The 21,551-nt window shown below is 43.6% G+C and overlaps 1 protein-coding gene across 1 annotated transcript in view; it reads left to right on the forward strand.

Moving 5' to 3' along the window:
- Window positions 1-21,551, forward strand: part of LOC130435603 (voltage-dependent calcium channel subunit alpha-2/delta-1) — a 90,471-nt gene that overhangs the window by 2,522 nt on the left and 66,398 nt on the right. The window contains exons 2-3 of the mRNA XM_056766351.1: window positions 3,358-3,439; window positions 3,931-4,047. Coding sequence (XP_056622329.1) covers window positions 3,358-3,439; window positions 3,931-4,047 — 199 coding nt within the window. The remainder of the gene's footprint in view (window positions 1-3,357; window positions 3,440-3,930; window positions 4,048-21,551) is intronic.

Raw genomic sequence — 21,551 nt, forward strand, 5'->3', positions numbered from 1 at the left:
ACATTGTAATGAAGCTTAGACATGCGTTCTAAAAGAGGCCTGGAGTCGTAGCACTGTTCTCTTGTCAGCTGAGCTCTAATCCTCAGCCTGTAAAAGGATTAAGTAGCTTATTATAGAGGAGCGGTGGAAAGCTCTGAATGGACCTGGGAAATGGATGTGAATGAAATCAAACGTTCACTGGAACAAACTTAATAAGATCATTGACGAATCACCATTTTAGCTGATTCATCTATAAAGAGCCGTGGGTATATCTTAAACGCTGATAGTCGAGTGTATCTTTTTAAAAGAATCTTTCATGATAATGCTGTCTGGGAATACTTTAAAATGAAAGATAAATATACAGTTGGGAAAGTTATACTTGAAGCCAGGTATAATGAATTCTAGATGCATTCTTAATGCGTTCAGAGTAATGCACTATTATACAGCTTAAAATCAGATGACTATTCTTGTGATTAATTGTTAATAAAACTCTTTTTTTCATAATATAACTCCGGTTGAACCACTGTCCTAAAATAAATCAATATTTGATTTCCTTTTATTAAGTAAGTACCTGCGCAATAGGTGGGCAAAACGTACAAGGCTTTAAAGTGCATTACACATAAAGGCTTCGTTTAAAGTATTACCAAGATTTACTTTCTTCTGTTATACGAGTGGGACTGGAAATGCATGACTTCATGTGAAACTTCGCATCTCCCACACTATTAAAGTGTACTGGGTAGCGTGCAACATCCTGTGAGCCAGCAGATTCCCTGTAAGTGGCCTGACTGGTAATGACTTATTCATACTGGGTTTTAAAGAGCGCGTGAGATTTTACATCGCTGGAGGCATGTACTTGCAAAACAGGATATTTTGACTCGGGAGACTTACCACGAAGAGAGCTTGTATGACCGTATCTTTCTACCCCTGCTCATTAGAAACCACCTCGGCCAACAGATTGTCTCATTGCAACCTACATCTGTGTTTCCAGTCCCTGAGGGGAAAACAGACTGAAGAAAGAATAGAATGTGAACTAGAAGAGAATGGAGAAGCCCGTATTAAATATACAACTCTTCTACCAATCCATCATGTTTACTTGCATTTTCAAATTCAGTTCTGCCTCGAATACAATTTAAGAAGAGGGCTATTGACACCATACATACTAAAACGTATATAAAGATTTTGCATCTGCTCTTGGTAGGTTATGTTCATGTACACAGGATTTGACAGTTAGATTTTGCATTGCTAAATTGAATTGCTCGGCGTATGTAAAAAAAGTACCGCAAGAGCATTCTGTTTCATACACTTTAATTATCGCTCTCGCTGTTCTTTGACGTAAACCGCCGATGACTGCACAGCGCCTCATGAAGTCGCACACTGTGGATGACGTTACGTCGTGGCGGTAAGGGGCGACGTATTTCAATTTATTACGTATGTTCTCAAACGCTATCTCACGTTCGCCTTAAACGTGAGTGAAAGCGACAGAGACAGCAGAGTCAACTTTGCGACGTTCTTTTCTAAAGTTGATTGAATTAACTAATATTTAAAAATCTTTAAGTGTCTTGACCTGGAAAATAATTTGCTTTACGTCACGTCCTTTGTGGAAGTAAGTTTGTGGCCCATAAACAATAAATTCGGCGTAGTATTATTTCTCCAATAAAAACCAACACTGACGAAGTTAGGAGTATTTTAGTGAGTTAGTGAGTATTTTATTCCAAGTTATAACTTTTTCTTTTCAAATAATCATTTTAATGGAAGAAATGTAACATTTGGGGATTTTATACAATGTTCTGCATTACATTATATTAATATACTTTATATTAAACTTTACAATTCTATTCTTTAATGACCACTGTCGTGTAGTGTAGCCTTCTTTGTGTGACTATTTGTATGTATAAAAAACGATGTTTATTGCTCAAAGGGGCAAAATGGCCTTTTTAAACAATTTGATTTGCTTTGTAAGTGTCAAATGTTAATGGTTAACTAAATCTCTCCTTTTTTCAGAAGAGAATTGCATTTTGGTCAGAAATGTATTGCCCCTTTATTCATTTTCTGGAAAGTTTTGAACCCTTTTCCAACAAGTAACACAGCATGTCACCCATCTTTGTAAATTACTTAAATTAAAATTGACATTCTGTTACAAGATCAGCTTTATTTACATTGTATATTGTAGTTTTTGAAAATATAAAATGTTTTCAGCGGAGGACGTCCTAACAAAGAAGTCCACTTTCAGTGGCATTTTCCTCAAGCCGCGTTTAATTTATAAAGGAATATATCAAATGAATATTCATAAATCAGTGTTTTCAAAGGGTCATACCCAACAAACACGTGCAGATCATGTCTAGATTGCGTCGGTCGGTTCAGGACCATACTATCTATAGGTCTACACGATGTGCAAATCCAATACGGCATCTGGATGTCTGACTACGACCTGTCTTGAACGTAGATATGAGGTTCAATATTTATGCATAGCTTGGAGACATGTTTTTGGACGTCTGTTGATTAGTTAATAAAGGACACCATCCATTAGTATCTGTTAGAAATGGACAGCTCTTCATAAAAGTTTACCTCCATTGCTGGTGATAGACTTTACAAGTCTCCTTAAATTTCTCATCATGGTTTGGATTTTTTTAGATCCGTGATTGCAAAATCAATGAAAAGCATTTGACTTCATTCTGGTATTCATTAATTCACTGTTCTCGTACCAAGAGCATATGGTGTATAATGGGGGTATAATGATTGAACAATGTTTTCACCCAAGGGTGCCTACTACCTATGGTCTTGTACAGTACATTAGCATTAATTATTAATATTAATTGGCTGTTATGTAACTTGGCTGATCAACCATTGGATCTTGTGACTTCGCATAATTTGCCTGTATGAATCAAATCCACCATTATTATACAAGCCCTGCTTGTTTGTTGAGTTATGTGTTGGATACAATATTGTGTCCCGGTACCTTGATTAAAAAAGTCATATTTAATAATAACGGATGGTTATAAGAACTTCCAAATAAAAAGACAAAATGAACGAAACCACATGAAAAAATAAGATCTTCAGATCTAATACAGGAGATGACAACTTTTTCTGTTTTCTTGTTGTTGTTATGACTGGATCTATTTGCAAGAATGGGATATTATTTTTGAAACTGTTGTTTCGGACAATTTTTAAGCCTTGTATATCAAAGGCACCTGCCAGTAAAACACATTGGCATACACAGCCTCTTGCATACAAAATAATGTGCCTGACTTACACAGCTGCCCTCATTACTATGATTAGTTATTTCATAAAGACGTTATTGTTTATGTGAACAATATTTTGTGACCCCTCTAGGTATGGGTAGATATTGCATTTATGTTATTGATATATTTGTGTTTGCAGGATTAAAGAGTGGGTTGATCAACATCAGCAAGAACTGGTATCTTTAGCAGACACAGCCAGCGGTGGGAGTAATCTCAGACAGGTCAGAGGTCAACTGACCTTTACACCAGAACACACACCTTTATGTATTAAAGTTCACCCAAAAATGTACTCATCCTGTTGTCATTTCAAACTATTATGACATTCTTTCTTCTGCAGAACACAAAAGGAGATATTTTGAAGAAAGTTGGTAACCGAAGAGCTCTGGCTTCCATTCACTTCTATTGTATGGACACAAAACCAATGCAAGTGAATGGGAGCCAGTTAAACACATTCTTCAAAATATCTTTCTTTAGTGTTCTGCGGAAGAAAGAAAGTCATACTGGTTTGAAATGACTAGTGGGTGCGTAAATGATGACAGACGTTTTATTTTTGGGTGAACCTTAATGTCTGCATATATTTAATGAAACAAATCATGATTTTGCAAAACCTCTGTGGCAGCTTACTTAGTTATCAAAATAATCATTAACGTTAAGCCATCATTTCAGTACCTTATTAGAGTATCTAATGACTGCTTTTCCCTCGTTACTGCAGATCTTCGAAAGTAATCAGAATTATTTCACTGTGAAAACAAATAATGCAGGACACCTCGTGGAATCGGCAGCAAGGAATATAGAAAACTTCTTGAAAAAGCGAGCCAAAGCGCTACAGGTAAGAACAATCTGCTTTATATGTGAATGCATTGCTCATGTGTACTGACAAAGAATAATGGATATTTACTGCAGAAGTATGTCTGTAATTTTCAAATTGTTTAAACAACCAGATATAATTACACAGAAACAGAGAAATGGTTTGTTCATCTGCTTTTTTCTTTTCTACTTTATTTATTAATATTCAGATGGTAAACATCCTCGAGAGCGAGTAGTATAGCACAACCAAATGTTTCCCTTGTGTTATGTTTGGAAAGGTTTTAAGACATGGTGGTTTACCAATAGAGATATTTTCCTTCATGGTGCTTGCACGAGACTCTTAGTTTAGGCAAAGATATTAATATTAACAAGATGCACCACTGCTGTTTCAATGAGTGGCGAGGAATGCAGCGCTCAATATGGCCGCTTTAGCGAAGGAAGTCCCGCCTTCCAGTAAATCGAGCCAATCGTCAATCAATAAAGACTGACGATTATCTGGGGCGGGGCTCTCTTGCCAGCCTGTGTGCAGGCGCAGTAGATGAGGCGACCTCGAAAACTGATTTTTAGCGCAATTTAAGCTTTGCAAGCCAATGTCATGTACATATTTTGTTCGGAAATATGCATTTTAATTGCTGTGACGTAAATAGCTGCCCAGAGGGGTTGCGAACATGGCCGCAGAGTTGCACGATTTCTGTGAACGAACTTTGGTTTAGGAAAAGTATAAATAGATGTCGTCAAAGTATAGAATTCTTGTTGTCTTTATATACTGATTTGATTAAGCAGATGGCATAGATGCTCTCTATAAAGCAGATGCACAGTTGTTGATTTGAGTGTTCTTTTACTTGAAGTCGGCCAGATGCCTCACAGACAGCATAATAAAAACGCACTATTCTCATGTGTGCTCGAACTGACCCGCACCAGTGAGTACGGGCGGACTTTTGTTTGTATGTGTGCGAGCACGCAGGGCAGCTGGCGTAGCCTTTGGCAACAAGGCAGGAATAGATGGATGCCAACAGGTTATAATTGTTATCAGCCTTTGAAAGATTCCAGGTGCCTGAGTCTGCTGCAGATGTCCCGGGCTTTCCCCGATTTATCCGTGCCAGTCTATAGACCCGGAGGGTGCTTGGCATCTAAGGGGTATTTGCAGGGTTTGTCTGGCTGTGGGTCCATTATCATGCATTGGACGTCTCAGAAGTGGTCAGAGGCTGTCGTATAATGATTGTATTAGTTTGTGTGAATAATGTTGTTGTCTTTGAGGGAAAGAGAGGGAGAGAGAGATTTGGACTGGTCTTTCTCAGCCCATTAATCAGGTGTTCTTTGGTCTTCTAGTGACAGACAGACAGCCCTTTGGGAGTTTTCTTGCTCGTTCACTGTCTCAATTACACACTCGCTCTCATTTTATCCCTTCATCTTGTTTCTGCCTGTCCCTCAGACACAAACGTTGACTTGAATGTTTTAATGGAACAGGTTTAATCTTTCTTCCTCTCACAATTTGTGAATGTGTGATTATGGGAAGAGTAGACCTGGCTGAAGGGTTCTTCTCAGAACTGGAGTGGTGGTTTTATTTAAGGTTTAACAACGCCGGTGTTGATGCCTTTTCTTAGAAAGGCCACAAGGAAGCTGTTTACTAAGACACTAATGAGGACTCATGTTGTATGTGGAGCCTATTGGTGTAAATGTTGTTGAGTGCCGTTCATTGTAGTTTTACATTATGTACACGGCAAGCACTGTTCTGTTTCATATTTTGTACCATTTAGTGAGTCTTGCTTTGGCTCAAATCATCATAGCATAAACTTATAGAAATGTTCCAAATATTAACAATTTAGGAGCGGTTTTCTGGACAGGGCTTAATATTAGTCTCAGACTAAAATGCACGTTTGAGTTGTCTTAAAGGGGTTCATCCAAAAAATGAAAAAAAAAAGTACTCTCCTTCAAGTTGTTTAAAACCTGTATACATTTATTTGTTCTGTTGGACACCAAAAATAAGATATTTTGAAGAATGTGAAAGACCAAACAGTTCTAGGGCATTATTGACGAACATAGTATTTTTCTTTTCCTACTACGGTAGTCAGTAGTGCCCCAGAACTGTTTGGTTCCAAGCATTTGTACAAATATCTTTGTGTTCAGCAGAAAAACTAAATTTGTACAGGTTTGGAACAACTTGAATGAGAGTAAATGATGACAGAATTTTCATTTTTGGGTGAACTGGTCCTTTAATTGAAAACAGCTGGCACTCATATATCTAAAATTATACCAGTGTTGTCTCAAGATGCCATACAAAAAAGCCGGTGCGCATGTTTGCAAAAGCTACTTTAATGTCCAAATTTTACTGAGAACTAGTCTTGGCCTTCTCATTGCAAAAAGAATCTCGGAGACAAAGTTTCCAGGTGCCAAATGGTCAAAACTTTATTGCTCGAGTCCACAAAGTGAGATGCTCAGAAGTCATCTGACAAATGCACATCTGACACAACATTTATTCAAATCTCGCAAGGGGTTTATGTCATCTTTCACCAATCAGGTTTTTGTCATGATATCACCCTATTTTATTAACCAATCCTTCTCTCGTCCACCAGACTTATGTCATGACTCATTGGTCATCATGACCTGATTCAGGTAATGTTTTCCCCTTCTTCACTTCATTCTCTCGTCTTTTCTGTGGCCAAACTTGTGGCCTTGCTCACTGTGCTGTATAACCATACAATATTGTAGTCATAGTAACGGGGACGGAAACTGGCTAGATTTGGTCATAGTAACAGGGCCGGAAACTGCCTGGATTTCATAAACACTACCAAACATCAAGAATCAAACATGCTTTGCTGAATCTCAAATATTTTTTTGGAAAATGAAGCAATACATAGTTAATAATGATAAAAAAACGAAGACATATCATGAAATTCCTCCATAATAGTTCACCCCAAATAAATGTTTTAGTAGCACTTCAGTATAGGGGGCCATTCTCACTATTAACTTATTGTTATTAGCATGCCTATTATTGGCATATTGGATGTTTATTAGTACTTTTAAAGCAAATATTTTGCATGGCCAATTGGTTACCAAAATTCTGCAAATGTTTTATTGTGTTTTGCAGAAGAAAGTCATACAGGTTTGAAATGACAGGAAGGCGAGTACATGTCAATGACGAAAACAAAAAAAACATATGCTGTACAGATAACATATAGTAATATTATCATAATGAAGTGCTATTAGGCTTACACATATTTGCATGAATTCTCATTCTTGCATGGGTTGAACCACAGTATCTTGCTGTCTTACACTTATTGTGAAGATATTGTTGAATTATATGAAAACAAGATGCATGCAAAGTGTCATGACAACGGCAAAGCAGTTCTGATGTGGCATTTCATTTACACAGATACAAATCCAGAAAGCTTACATAAAGTTTTAACACAGCTCATGTGCTCAGTGCAAGCAGTGCTATTTCCTTCAGGAAATGCAAATGGAGATTTCCCAGTTTGTGTCTTCTGATTGATGAAAATTTGAATCGCAGACATGGCTCCGGCTAGCCCTAGAGCTCTGTTTAGTTGAGTGAATGAAGGACTGGTTTCCTCTCTCTCTTGCTCTACTGCACCATTCTGAAACAAAAACATACACAAGCCCTCAGACTTCTCAGCCAAACCTCTGTGATCTTCTTTGAGGATGCTGATGAAACGCTGATAGATTCATGCTTGGCAAGCAAACCGGGTCTGATGTTTATATTTCACACATGGGCTGTAGTGTTTTTCTCTTTAGTACTGTGTGTTTGTAATAATCACCGGTCAACAGCTACTAAATAAAGAATAACCTCATTAGGCTTGAGGCTTGTCAATCTTTTGTCAATTTTAAGTATCTTTTTTATTTAACATACCGTGGTGTTTCCTTTAGTGATGCAGAGAGTGTTTGGCAACTAAAAATATTCGGCTGAAATTAGCGAAAAAAAGCATGATGTGTGATATGATCAAGCAGCACAGAGAGAGAGAGAGAGAGAGAGAGAGAGAGACGCACTTTATTAAAGATTCAATATTTTGTGATTTTTAAGGTCCTGCTTTGGTTTATTGAGTGTACAACAACAACTTTACGTACATTCACGGTGTAAAAACACTTTCATTTTTGAAAGATAATCCAGTTCTACCAGAAAGACTCAGGAAACATAGCACGATAAATAATATTTATAAAACATAATGTTAAAGATCTTTGGGCATAGGCCCCGTCCAATAAATGAATCATGGCAAAATGATTCCGATGTTCCTGCCTGAAGATAAGGCAGGGGCGGAGCCTACCCCCGGACTGAGGACGGGACCCTGACCTGGTGGTGGTGGTGGGGAGGATGGAGGTTTCACTCATGCGTTAGTTTCTGCGAACGAAAGAGAGGGTGAGTACCATCCTTTTATAATACGTGCTGAGGGATGATAGGCTAACCGTAATTGATTATGCTGTGAGGAGTCTTCCTGATAGAACTTGCGCGGAAGCTTACATTTATTGTTACTTTACCTAGCGATTCATCTGTCTAATCCCCTTCTTTCTATCTCGATTGGTCAGATGGTCTAGTCTGCTGTGATTGATCTAATGCGTACAGCATTGCAGTGTTACAAATAGAACGTAGTAATCACTCTCGCATTACACAGAGTGATGCATTGCAAATATGGTGCGGAACTGAAATTTGAACGACAGACGACTCGTTCGGGTGATTCAGAGTCGACTCCTTCTTTCCCAAGCCAATAACTTTGTTATCTGTTCACTTTCAGCTTTTCAACTTGGCAGACTGCTTAGATTCACAAATAGTGACATTACACACTGCAATAAATGTAATTTTAAGGATATTGTAATAGCAAGTCTTTAATGCAGCAAACTTATTGGTGGAATGGAGCATTTTAAAGTGTCAGAGAAAGACAAAGCACGAAACTTGCAGCGCGGGAGTAAACCTGCTGAATGAAAACGACTTTAGGGCACTTCTAGGTCCCTTTTTTGTGACAACGCCACCTGCCGAATCGGAGTTTTGAAAAAAGTTGAATGTTTATTGCACGCAAATACTACTTTATTTTTGCAATTAAACCTTATTGCTAACAGCTCAATGATGAGTAAGTATTGTGACTGACTAATAATTCAATAATATAATAACACATCAAGTAAAATAAACAATAAATCACGGTAAAGCCTTTTCAGTCACTAGATTAATCACTTTTCAGGTTCAGCGTAAAGACACAAGGATGACACGGGGTAGATTTAAGATTGTGTACATTTTATAAAATAACAAATTAACAGTTGAACACAAACAAAATGGTTTACATGAACAACAGTCATGCACCACTTCATTAATGACCAACTTCATTAAATTCACCAACTTCATTGATGACATTTTCATTGAGTCCTAATTAAGAGAGATAAAAGCGTGAGAGAAAGAGAAAGAAGTGAATTAAATAATAAACATTCAGTTGAACATGTTCAGCTCTCTAATTTAAAATTTCATATTTAAGAGATCTTAGTAACCACTAAGGCCGAAGCTTTGTACTTGACCAACTTATTTATTAATCCATTGCCTATTGCCTGCACTGAGCTCTGTCCTTAAAATCACTTCATATAGACTACACAGTACATGACAAAATTCAGCACGCGGTATTTTACCAGTCAATTATTATGATGTAAAATGTTACAATCAATATTATAAAAATGTCAAAATGACGGGACGACTTGCTCAAAACATTCACCGTGGGGTAAACAGGTTGACTGTGAGCACGTGACAATTAGAACTTTAAGATTAATTTAAATGACTAAAAATGGAAAAAACAATGAGTAATTAACAAGGTTTCACAACATAGTCCTACAGTTTTACAGTATTAGAAGCTTATATTGTGGCTATATAGTGCATTCAAGACTATTTACCAACTCACGATCAAATCACTTCAACTACATTAACTTTGCAATAACATTTTTCACAATTGTTTTTAATGTTAAACTAAAAACATGCAGATGCTATCGATGCATTCGTCGCTTGCGTTGTCTCTAAAATCCTAGTGTCCTAGAAATGGGTCCCCAGAAATGTGGTTCTGAAAGTGCAGCCAGATGCTTCTCGAACTGAAATGATTGATAGTCAGAATTGCTTGCATGGACGTTTTTATCCTTTAAATCATTTAACAGTGCAGAATATCATAATCCACCATATTTTAAGTTTATAATGTTGAATGACACTTTTTAATGAAGTTTTTAGTTGCATGGGTTCAGAGTACAGGACAATCTTTCAGCAGTCAGTTATAGGTCTAATATAGGCTATTCAACAAGGGATAAATAGAAGAAATGCGAAAAGCCATGTTCGGTATTCGACTTCGGTCAAGTGCCAAAATTTTCATCTCGTTGCATCCCTAGTTTCATCCATGGCCCATGGATATGCACACAGGTTCCCTTTCTGTCGGTCTCTCGACGTTGTGTCGAGAACGACAGATGGGGTTCGCCCTTGAGAACCAATCAACTCTGACTACTATAGAAAAGGCCAATGAAATTTGGCGAATGCAATTTGCATGCCGGGCTCCGCCCCCGGAAATCCGGTATAAAAGGAGGCCGGCGTGCAGCATTCACTTACCTTTTGTTCTTCAGAGCCATCGCTCATGAGTACAACTCAGGATTCAATCCTCTACAACTACACGCTGGTGCTACGACGTGTTACAGCGGATCGTCCCTTTCTGCAGCGACCTTCCCCTGGGCGTCTCGGCGGTTCCGGAGGTGTTAGAGATTTTTTCTAAAAGTCCTTTTCAGGACTGACTGAGCATTCTCCAGCGCGGCATGTCCCGCTGTTCTCTTGGGTGCGGCACCCTCATCGAGGAGGGGGATGGACACGATCGCTGCATTAGGTGTCTGGGCGTCCAGCACACTGAAGCAGCGTTCGTTGACACATCTGCCTGCACTGCGGGCAGATTGTCATTCAGAAGTTGCGGTCACGGGTGGCTGTCTTCCTACGGGAACCAGCCACCATTTCGTCTGCTACCCGGGCTGTGACATCTGTGGCTACGGCCCCGATGACCACCCACGTTAGCAGCGTTAGTGATACGGGGAACTCTGCGAACGTAAACCCGCCAGCCAAGTGCTCACGGGCCGATCGCACCCCGATTCGCTCTTCTGAACGTTCCCCAACCGGCGGTGGCATACCGTCCGGATCCTCACGCACACACTCGGAAACGATGTGTGACGTAGATGAGATGTCGCTCGCAGCATCGGAGGGAGACTGGCATCCGACTCTGCCGAATCCAAACTCCACCCCCAGCGGTCGAGTTCAGGAGGAAGCAGAAGTGATGTCATCCGTGCTAACCCGGGGATACGTGGTTCCCGAGGTCGGTGCGCGGTGCAAACCGCGCCCACCCCGGGTGCCATGTTTTTCCCGGAAGGTGCATGAGGAGCTGTGTAAAACTTGGAACGCTCCTCTCACGGACCGTTCCAGTGAAACCAGCTCCGGCTCCCTTACTTCCCTCGATGGTGAGGCAGCCAAGGACTGCGTCGAGATCCCCCGGGTGGAACGTCCGCCTGCGGTGCACCTGTGCCGCGGACGGCTACCACCTGGGGGGGGATCGACCACTCCTACCGTCCAAAGCACGTAAGACTTCGGCATCACTGGTGTCGAAAGCTTGCGATGTTGCGGGCCAGGCTGCCTCCTCTCTCTATGCCTTGGCCATCCTGCAGGTCCGCCAGGCCAGGGCGTTGAGAGGGCTCCACGAGGGTAAGGCCGACCCGGGTATAATGCAGGATCTCCGTGCCACCGCTGACAGCGCTCTACGGGCGACTAAGGCGGCGGCACGGGCCCTGGGTCGGACGATGTCCACGGTAGTGGTCCAGGAGAGACACCCCCGGCTATACCTTGTGCAGAAGAGTGACAGCAAGGAAGTCCGCTTTCTTGATGCACTCATCTCGCAGGGTGGGTTGTTGGTAACACCGTCGAGGACTGCGCTCAGCAGTTTTTTGACGGCGAAGCAGACAGTGGCAATTAACCACATTTTTTTCACGCCGCGACTCGGCCGCCTACAGGCCTCCGAGATCTCACGTGACGTCTGCTTCCCTGCAACCCAGGACCCTTTCGACATCGGCTCCGGTTCCTGTGCCCCCACAGGCGGCACCCCGGAAGCAGAGGTCGAGGGGGAAACCTCCACCCCGTCAGCAACCTCCTCGCGAGAAGGGACACTGACGGGAAGACCCCAGGGAGAACAACATCGGGCCCGAACCTTCACAGCCACGGCTCTGATCGGTCGGTACGGGACGACTCCTGCCTCGTCACCAAAGCCGGGCCCTTGTTAGGGCTTGGCGCCCACTTACTCACTGAGTTTTTTGTTCTCCCCGGGTTTACTTGCAGCCGATCGCACACTCCACTGGACTGTGCTCGGCGAACCGACCTCACACCCTGGCGAGGCGTGAGGTCGTACACATATACGACAGCCGTCACCACTCTCAAACCGACAGTGCGTGCCGTTGTCCCGCCAGGCAGGTAAGCAGGCGGAGCAAAAACCTTCCCTCCGGGGACTCCCCGCGACATGGTTAGCTCCGCCAGCCGACGAACCACCCCCCGTGGGAATGATGAAGCAGACCGTCCCCTTGGTCACCCTGTCACAGTCCCTGGGAGCTCGAGAGCTGCCCACACTGTCTCGCTGGCTAATGAGGGCGGTCCGTCTTGGTTACTCGATCCAGTTCGCCAGAGACTCACCCAAGTTTCGGGGCATCATCTCTCCCTCTGTCAGAGGCAGGGACGCCTCCGTACTTCGGGTAGAGGTCCCCACCCTTCTGGCAAAACAGGCATCGAGTTCGTCCCTCAAAACCAAGATGTTCAGTGGGTCACCACCCGCACTTCATCGTTCCCAAGAAAGACGGCGGGTTGCCCCCAAAGGCTGCGTACCCTGAACAGAGCACCTTCACAAGCTGCCATTCAGGGTGCTCACACAGAGGCGCGTCCCGACATCTATGAGGTGTCAGGATTGGTTCGTGGCAATCGACCTGAAGGACGCTTACTTTCATGTCTCGATCCTCCTCGACACCGGCCGTTCCCACGGTTCGCGTGCGAGAGGCGGGCATATCAGTACAGAGTCCTCCCTTTCGGTCTGTCCCTGACCGCCCTTTCTCCCTGAGAGGAGGAAGGCGAGCGGGTACTAAACTATCTCAGCGACTGGCCTATCTTGGCACACTCGCGAGATCTGTTATGTACACAAAGGGACCTGGTGCTCCGGCACCTAGCTCGATTGGGACTCCAGGTCAACCAAGAGAGGGGCAAGCTCTCCCCAGTGCAGAGCATCCTCTTTCTCGGTATGGAACTCAGCTCTGTCACCATGTCGGCACACCTGTCCGCAGTTGTGCCCAACCAGTGTTGAACTGTCTGAAATGAACATTTTTAGGCAGACAGCGGTCCCCCTGAAACAATTCAGAGGCTCCTGGGACACATGGCGTCCTCGCGGGCTAATACCCCTCGAGTTGATGCACATGACACCGCTCCAACACTGGTTTCAGAGTCGAGTTCCGAGGAGAGCGTGGCACACCGGCAGCAGGCGCATGGTGATGCCGCCCTGCTGCCGACGCACCATAACCCCTAGTCTTTATGACTTTTTCGACGGACTCAGGTCCCTCTGAGCAGGTTATGAGGCAGGTCGTGGTGACGACTGAAGTCTCCCTGCAGGGGTGCGGTGTAGTGTGCAACGGGCACGCAGGTGGGGTGTTGGACGAACCCCCGCCTGCGCTGGCATATCAATTGCCAAGAGTTGTGGGCTATGCTACTTGCACTGAGCAGGCTACGGCCTCTCGTGCGAGACATGCACGTGCTGTTCCGAGGACAGCACTATAGCTGTAGCGAATACAGATCGTCAGGGTGGCGTTCGCACACAGCAGCTAAACACAACTTGCTCGACGCCTCCTCCGGTGGAGTCAACAGGTGACTCGTTCCCTGCAGGCCACACACCCCGGGCAAACTGAACTAGACAGCCGACGTGCTTTCTCGCCAGTTTATGCCTCGTGGAGAGTGGCGACTCCACCCCCGTGCAGTCCAGCTCATTTGGAGGCTGTTCGGGTAGGCCCAGGTAAAACCTGTTCACCTCCCGTAACACCACCATTTGCCCGCTTGATAGTCCCTGCCCTCGGCACGGATATCCTTGCGCACAGCTGGCCGCGGGATGGGCGGAAGCACACCTTCCCCCCCCCAGGAGCCTTCTTGTACAGACTCTGTGCAAGGTCAGGGAGCAGGAGCACCAAGTGTTATTGGTTACACCACACCGGTCTAACCGCACTTGGCCTCAGAGCCGATGCTCTGGACAGCGACTCCCCCTGAACCATTCCCCTGACAGAGGACCTGCTCTCTCAGGGGAAGGACACGTTCTGGCATCCCAGATCAGACCTCTGGAACACCCATGTCTGGTCTCTAGACGGGACGAGAAGATCCTAAGATGGCTACTCCCCCTATACGGCTGAGACCATCACCCAGGCTAGGGCCCCATCTACTAGGCGGTTACACGCCTCTAGACGGTGCCTCTTCTCGTCCTGGTGTCTTTCTCAACGAGAAAGACCCACTGAGGTGCTTGATCAGGATTGTGTTCCCCTCCTCACGAGACTGGAGACTAACATCTCCCTTCCACACTGAAAGTGTATGTAGTCGCTATTGCCACTCATCACGACTCAGTCGGTGGAAAGTTTCTAGGGCAACACGACCTGGTCACCAGGTTCCTAAGCAGCGAGAGGGCGGAATCCGCCTCATCTCCGCTCCATACCCTCTTGGGACCCTAAGTGGTCCTGGGGAGCCTCAGGGCCCCCCAAAGAGCCCCTCGGAGGTTCCGATCTTCCTCATAGAGTAAGACGGCCCTCCTGACGGCGCTCACTTCTTTCAAGAGGGTAGGGGACCACCGAGCATCCTCCGTGTCCCTGGATTGCCTTAAACTCGGCCCTGGAAACTCTCACGTTATCTTGAGACCCAGGCCCGGATGCGTGCCCAAGAAGTTCCCACTACTCCCTCCGGGGCCAAGTGGTGAACTTGCAGGCGCTCCCCATAGGGGAGGAAGACCCAACCCGATTAGTGTTGTGTCCAGTACGTACTGGACCGCATGCAGAGCTCTGAAGCTCTGACCAGCTCCGTGTCTGTTGGAGGACAGCAGAAGGGGAAGGCTGTCTCCAAACAGAGGCTGGCGCACTGGGTCGTGGACGCCGTTACGACGGCATTCCGATCTCAGAATCTCCCATGCCCATTGGCAGTGAGGGCTCACTCCACACGGAGTTTAGCCACCTCCTGGACACTGGCAGAAGCGCCTCTCTAGCAGACATCTGTAGAGCTGCGGGTTGGGCTATGCCCAAACACCTTCGCAAGGGTTAACAACCTTCGCGTAAACCCGGTGTCAGCCCACGTCCTGCGTGGCGACATGTAGGACTGGCATCCGGGGGGGCGTATGCCTGCGAAAGCACCTTTCCACCCTCTAACAGGTTGGGTCAGTGTGCTATTTACCTTTTCTTCTTACCCGAACACATCGCTAAGAAACTGGTACCTCACCAGCCTCCCTTCTTACCCAGACACTGGTTAAGAATAGGCATTCCATCCATCACCAAACAAGCACCCCCTGGGGGCTGGCTGGGCAGAGCAGCCTTCCCCCTTAGGCCGGGATACCATGTGAGCTATCACAGATAGCTCTAACCGGACCTAGTGCTACCGGACGTCTGTAACACCCCCTCCGTGGGCTGTTCCGTCTGATGTATCCTCATGAGAATGGTTCCCACTCCTGGTAACCCATGAGCTTCCCCAGGTGGGCCTCCACCTCGCGGTTAACTACTCAGTCCGCACGTTCCATGCGTTCTCCTCCAAGGACGAGACCATACCTATATCCACCATATTCCTCCCCACGGGTAGGAGGTGGCCTCTGTAGCGCTTCTCTGATTAAGAGTCGCGCTTACCCGGTGTAAACTGATCTGGATGGCCTCTCGCCTATAGAGAGCTAAGGCCCCGTCCGTGAAAGTTACCGGTCAGGGCTGTACCCATCTTTCTCCAAGAAAGCTCTGGAACCCCCCGACCACCACACTGGAAGGTTACAGTCTCACGAAAGCTTCGAGATGACACGCCCAGGCTTGTTACCGTCGCTTCGCTAGAGATTGTGACGCGATACAGCGTTGTGGCGTTTTCCATAGGCAACCCCATCTGTCGTTCTCGACACAACGTCGAGAGACCGACAGAAAGGGAACGTCTTGGTTACGTATGTAACCTCAGTTCCCTGATGGAGGGAACGAGACGTTGTGTCCCTTATGCCACGAACACGTATCGTATTCTGCTGCAGTTTGAGAGGTCTCAGGCTCTTCAGAACAAAGGTAAGTGAATGCTGCACGCCGGCCTCCTTTTATACCGGATTTCCGGGGGCGGAGCCCGGCATGCAAATTGCATTCGCCAAATTTCATTGGCCTTTTCTATAGTAGTCAGAGTTGATTGGTTCTCAAGGGCGAACCCCATCTGTCGTTCTCGACACAACGTCTCGTTCCCTCCATCAGGGAACTGAGGTTACATACGTAACCAAGACGTTTTCTTAACAGGGATAAAACGGTTTTGTTAGTTGATGTTCAACTGTAAATTTCACTATAGCGTACCTTTATGTGCATGCACATTTGTCTAAGTTTATAGATCCATTGGCCTGTTGTCTGAGACAAGTCTGGTCTTGGACCCGTGTTTGAGGCTGTCATGCTCGATATGCATTATTTATTAGCCCTCCCCTCCTCTCGATCTACACTTTAGCTAAGATAACCAGCTTCCAACCTGCCACGTTCATCCCGGGAAGTGTCGGTAACCAGCGGGTCGCGCTCTGAAGTGGGCATATCGCCCGCTGGGCTCCGGAGAGTCATCTCCTCCTTGTGTGTGTTCCATAAATCCCATGACTCCAAATTATTTCCAATGCATCACCATCACCATGACCAGACGTCACTTCGTATGTTGCTGTTTGTTGCGCACGCCCACAGCTCAACTTTCCCGGCTAGTAAATTCTTCACTGACTAATTAAAAGGCATTTCTTCCATTTGTGGGATGAGTAGATTTTTTGTACAATTATCTTCTCTAGACTGCACATGTTCGTCAGTTTGGTCTGACTGTTGTTTCTGGTGAGATTTACTGCTTAATTAATGGACATTTCTTGGCTCTGCGGGGAGGATGTACAGATTTTTACAATCTATCTGTTTGTTTGAGGAGACCGTGTTGTAGGGATGGCGATGTTATATCGTGTTCGATATACCGTTAGAAATTCTCCCCACGATAGGAATTGGTCTCCCCGCGATATAAATGATAAGTCTTAGTTAATGTCGTATTTCTTTGTGAGACCCATTCACAGCCTGTGCAGAGCGAAAACGTGTATAGCGGTGGGCGGACTTGAGAAAGAGTTTGCACTAAAAGAGGAGCTTGTGAAGGATGGCACTGTATAGTAGATGCACCCGACGTAATGTTTAATTTCCTTTTTGTTCTATTTAATTAGTTTGTTGAGTATTTATTGATAGTCATAATGCATTAAAACACTGAAACATTTAGTTTGGCAAAAACACTTTCAAAATACTTTAATATGATTTCTTGCCTGTTTTAAACAGGATGCCTATACGGTGCGTCCGGTGCGTCCACATTTGCTTTGATAGCGACACAGCTCGCATCGCACTGCTTCCTGTTTACATCCAGTACACAAAACAAGGTTGTATTACGTCTTTTTAAATACATTTATGAGCGTATGACAGTGTAGATTATTTAATTCGATTTCTCTTATCCTCATTTTTCGGTTGTTTTACAGTATATGTTTCTGTGAGAAGAGAAGGTCACACAATTCAGGAGAGAGTGATTGACAGCGTTTTGCGATCGTTTCCACCCAACAATAGGCTGTATACAGTTTAGGTATGGCAAGATGGGGTTTTAGTTAATTTAATACTTTCTTTAATACAACCTTTTAAAGTCGAATGTCACCATTATATTTTATATCAAAAAAAATACCGTAGGTATATTTTAGGAGCCTGTTTGATGTGGGGTAAGTTTTACTTTTTGACTAATGTTTGTGTTTCTGAGGCTCTCGACTATATGAAGCTACTATCACTTCTAGCAAAAAACAGCGGTGGATGGTGTTCTAGTTATATCGTCGTTTGTATCGTTATCGCATCACATACCAGAAAATATTGTGATAGAGTTTTAGGGCCATATCTCCCGTCCCTAGCTTGTTGACATTATACAGCCAGAATTGATGCTTGTGTGTCCGAAATGTACGGAACAAAAATGGCTTCTAGTCATGGCATTCCAGCAATTCTGCATTTTGTCAGGCTGAGGAAATTGTCATTTTAAAGTAATTGTTATCTTCAGAGAAATCACAGTGAATAATTCACCTCTTTCATGTTTTTATAAATAATAAATGCGAAGCGTTTGTTTGAGAATAGCTAGATCATTGTTACACGCTGTGCACCGGGACAGATTGTGTATGTGTGTGAGAGAGGGAGAAATGGATAGCTTCATAAAGGAATTTCATCTGATAAAGTCATCCAGTGTTTTTCTTTCAAATGTTTAATGAATGTTCTGGTTTTTAATTCTGTCTCTGGATCCATGAATGACAAAGTGTGTATAAAAAATAAATGTTGAAAAAATAAATGTTTGTGTTTATATAATATATGTGTGCCGTGTGCCGTGTATATTTATATGTATATATAAATGCACAACCACGTTTGAATCTGAACTCTTCATATAAATTATTTGTAAATATAAGTGTATATATTAAGTATGTATATCGATATAGTACAACTTATGTGTGTTATAAGTTGCACATGTATGTATTAGACAAGTAAAATTGCTAAAATTAAAGTGTTGGAACAAAATATGCATTCTATCTAAAAGTGAATGCTCACACTGACCCGCTTGAAACGCCTCGTGTAACCACACCTCCACAAATCTACGTCAGTTCGTGGTCTGACTTGACTAAGACCGCCTACAGTGGGTGTACTTGTAGAATTCATTGTATCTTTGTCTCCACCGCAGACACTGTGTGTTTCATTGCAAAAAGAAACCCTCTTTGTTTGCCCTTCCAAAAGATGAAAAACGAATGGTTACATTTTATTAACAATACTGTTCCAGAACAGCACAATCCGAATATTCAAGTCTGTGCAGAGAATTTAACAGATGATTGCTTCATGAACCTGGGAGAGATCAAGGCCGGGTGTGCACTAAAGCTTTTGTTAAAAAGTGGGACAATTCCAACCGTAGTGTAATGCGCTTCTCCATTTTACTATAGGGGGGCAGCTGACAGTCTCAAAATCCCGACAAATGTCTAGGAACATTTGTGTCTTTTTTTGTTAATTGCCCAAGGTGTGTTGGTGTTTGCTTGTTGCTTTTGTTTGCCAGCAAGGACATCTTACAAACAGGATTTTTGTCCTCAGCTGTTGTGTTTGTCTTTATGATGTCTGGGTGTGTTATTTCAGTTTGATAATGGGCGCTGGGGTTTGTGTCTTGTTCGTCAAACTGAATTATTAATGTTTTGCACGTATTTGTGTGTGTGTGTGTGTGTCTAACTGTTTTGTAAGAGTTGACTGTTTCTAAGAGTTATATAAAAGGTAATTAACTGCTGAATAATTGATATTAAATCACATTTATGTGTGTGTGATTGTGAGAGAGAGAGAAACATGCACACAGAATGAAAGAGTAATCAGTCATGTAAGGTTGGCTTGGGAGAAAAATGTTGTCTCTATACGTTTCTAGGTTCATCTTCATGTTGTTTGTTTGACACTTGAAACATTTTCTCTTTCCCTTGCGCATGCACCCAGACAACCTGTTTCCTCTATTGTCAGATCATTAAACAGTGCTGAAGTGTGACCCTTCAGTCTCCGATTGGAATTCCTCACCTTTGGGTGAAATATGTCCTTAGGTAAAGACAAATGGCACAAGAGGAAGCCACAAGACCATTGTTTTTTTTAAAGGTTACTCTTTTAAAGATCAGTAAACAATATTATTCGCTTCTACAACTTATGTTTTTACCTAATGTCACAGACTGTTTGTTGGGCAAAATGTTACCCAATAGCCATTGTGTACGTTCAATCATAATTAATGTATGAAATTGTTCTTATTTGTAAGCTCGAAATAGGTTACAAGATCCAGCTCAACACGCTGCAGATGCCTCCGTTCTCTCCAACATATATCTGGACATTTTCACACTTGTCTGTCAGACTGTGATCTCGGCTTTGTAATATAACGTCTATCAGCCAGCACATGAGCTCTATTTTCAGCACTGTTATATACGAAAGTTTATTGGCGTCTCATCGCACTGCATGTGTGTCGGACATCAGCTTGCATCCAGGTATGTGTGTGTTTTTGTGCGTGTGTTCTCATAATGAGTGCGGTTGATTACAGAATCTGTGTGTCTGGAGCAGATGTTGCGCTTCGTTCTCCTGTGAATATTCTTCACATCAAACGCAGCGGCCCAGAGGAACGTCCACTCGCTTTACACACAGCGTATTAGCTGCACGACTCCATCACGATTACACAGTCCGACCCAGTATTATACACAGAATATGCACAACGTCAATTTTTTTAAACTTTTAGGCACACGAATCATTTTTAAGAAACCTCATAGATTTGTATTGTTTTCTGATTCACCTCATGCGTTTCTGTGAGAATTGCAAGTGTTGTAGGACTTCTTGTGCAGGCAGATGGGCTTGTTCTTAAATGATTACAGTTTGATGTCTGTGCATGAGGCCAGCAGTTTCGTATCAAAGCACGCTGTGTGCAGAGGGTTTTTAATAAGCTCAGAAGGCTCGGTGTGACATCTGCGTTACATTCTTGGTTATTTTCAAGCTCCCTGATAGAGTTGTCAATTCACAGCTCAGATTCTCATTAACTGACATGTTATCGGCCCAAGAACACTTGATTGTTGTGTTTATATAGGGAGCGACACGTATGTGGAGGATTTCAGACGGCTACCCTTCGGGAATTTTTCTTTTTCTGTGCCAAGAAACAGAGAAAAATGTGTTTCTACAAAAGTTGTATATGGTGCTAAACCTTGCAAAAGATACTGGCACAATGCAAGAAATTTGTGGTTGCTAGGGTGTTGCTATGCAGTTTTTTAGTTTGATATTTGTGTTTTAGATTTTTGTATATGAGTGATCCAGCCCACGTAAAAAAACACATCCGTTTTCTTCTTAAAGGGGTCATATGGTGCGAATACATGTTTTTCTGTGTCTGTGGTGTGTTATAAGTTGCCCAAGCATGTATTAGACACGTAAAATAGCTAAAATGGAAGTGTCCGAACAAAAGATGCATCTAATAGCGAATTTTCCCCCAGATATGCCTTAAACGCCTCGTGTAACCACACCCCCACGAATCTACGCCAGTTCGTGGTATGATTTGACTAAGACCGCCCAAATGTATAAGCAACCTGATGTTCCAAATATGGTAAGAGGCGTTACATTTCTGTCGCACATTGCAGTATTCGACCAACCACTACACACTGGTTAACTGTCCAATCATAGCACAGAGCTTTTCAGAGCGATGAGCTTTGTAAAATATCTGCGCGTTTCAGAGAGACGTGGCAATGAGAAGATACAAACATG

Source organism: Triplophysa dalaica, chromosome 14 (genome assembly GCF_015846415.1).
Source record: "Triplophysa dalaica isolate WHDGS20190420 chromosome 14, ASM1584641v1, whole genome shotgun sequence".
Lineage (NCBI taxonomy): Eukaryota > Metazoa > Chordata > Actinopteri > Cypriniformes > Nemacheilidae > Triplophysa > Triplophysa dalaica.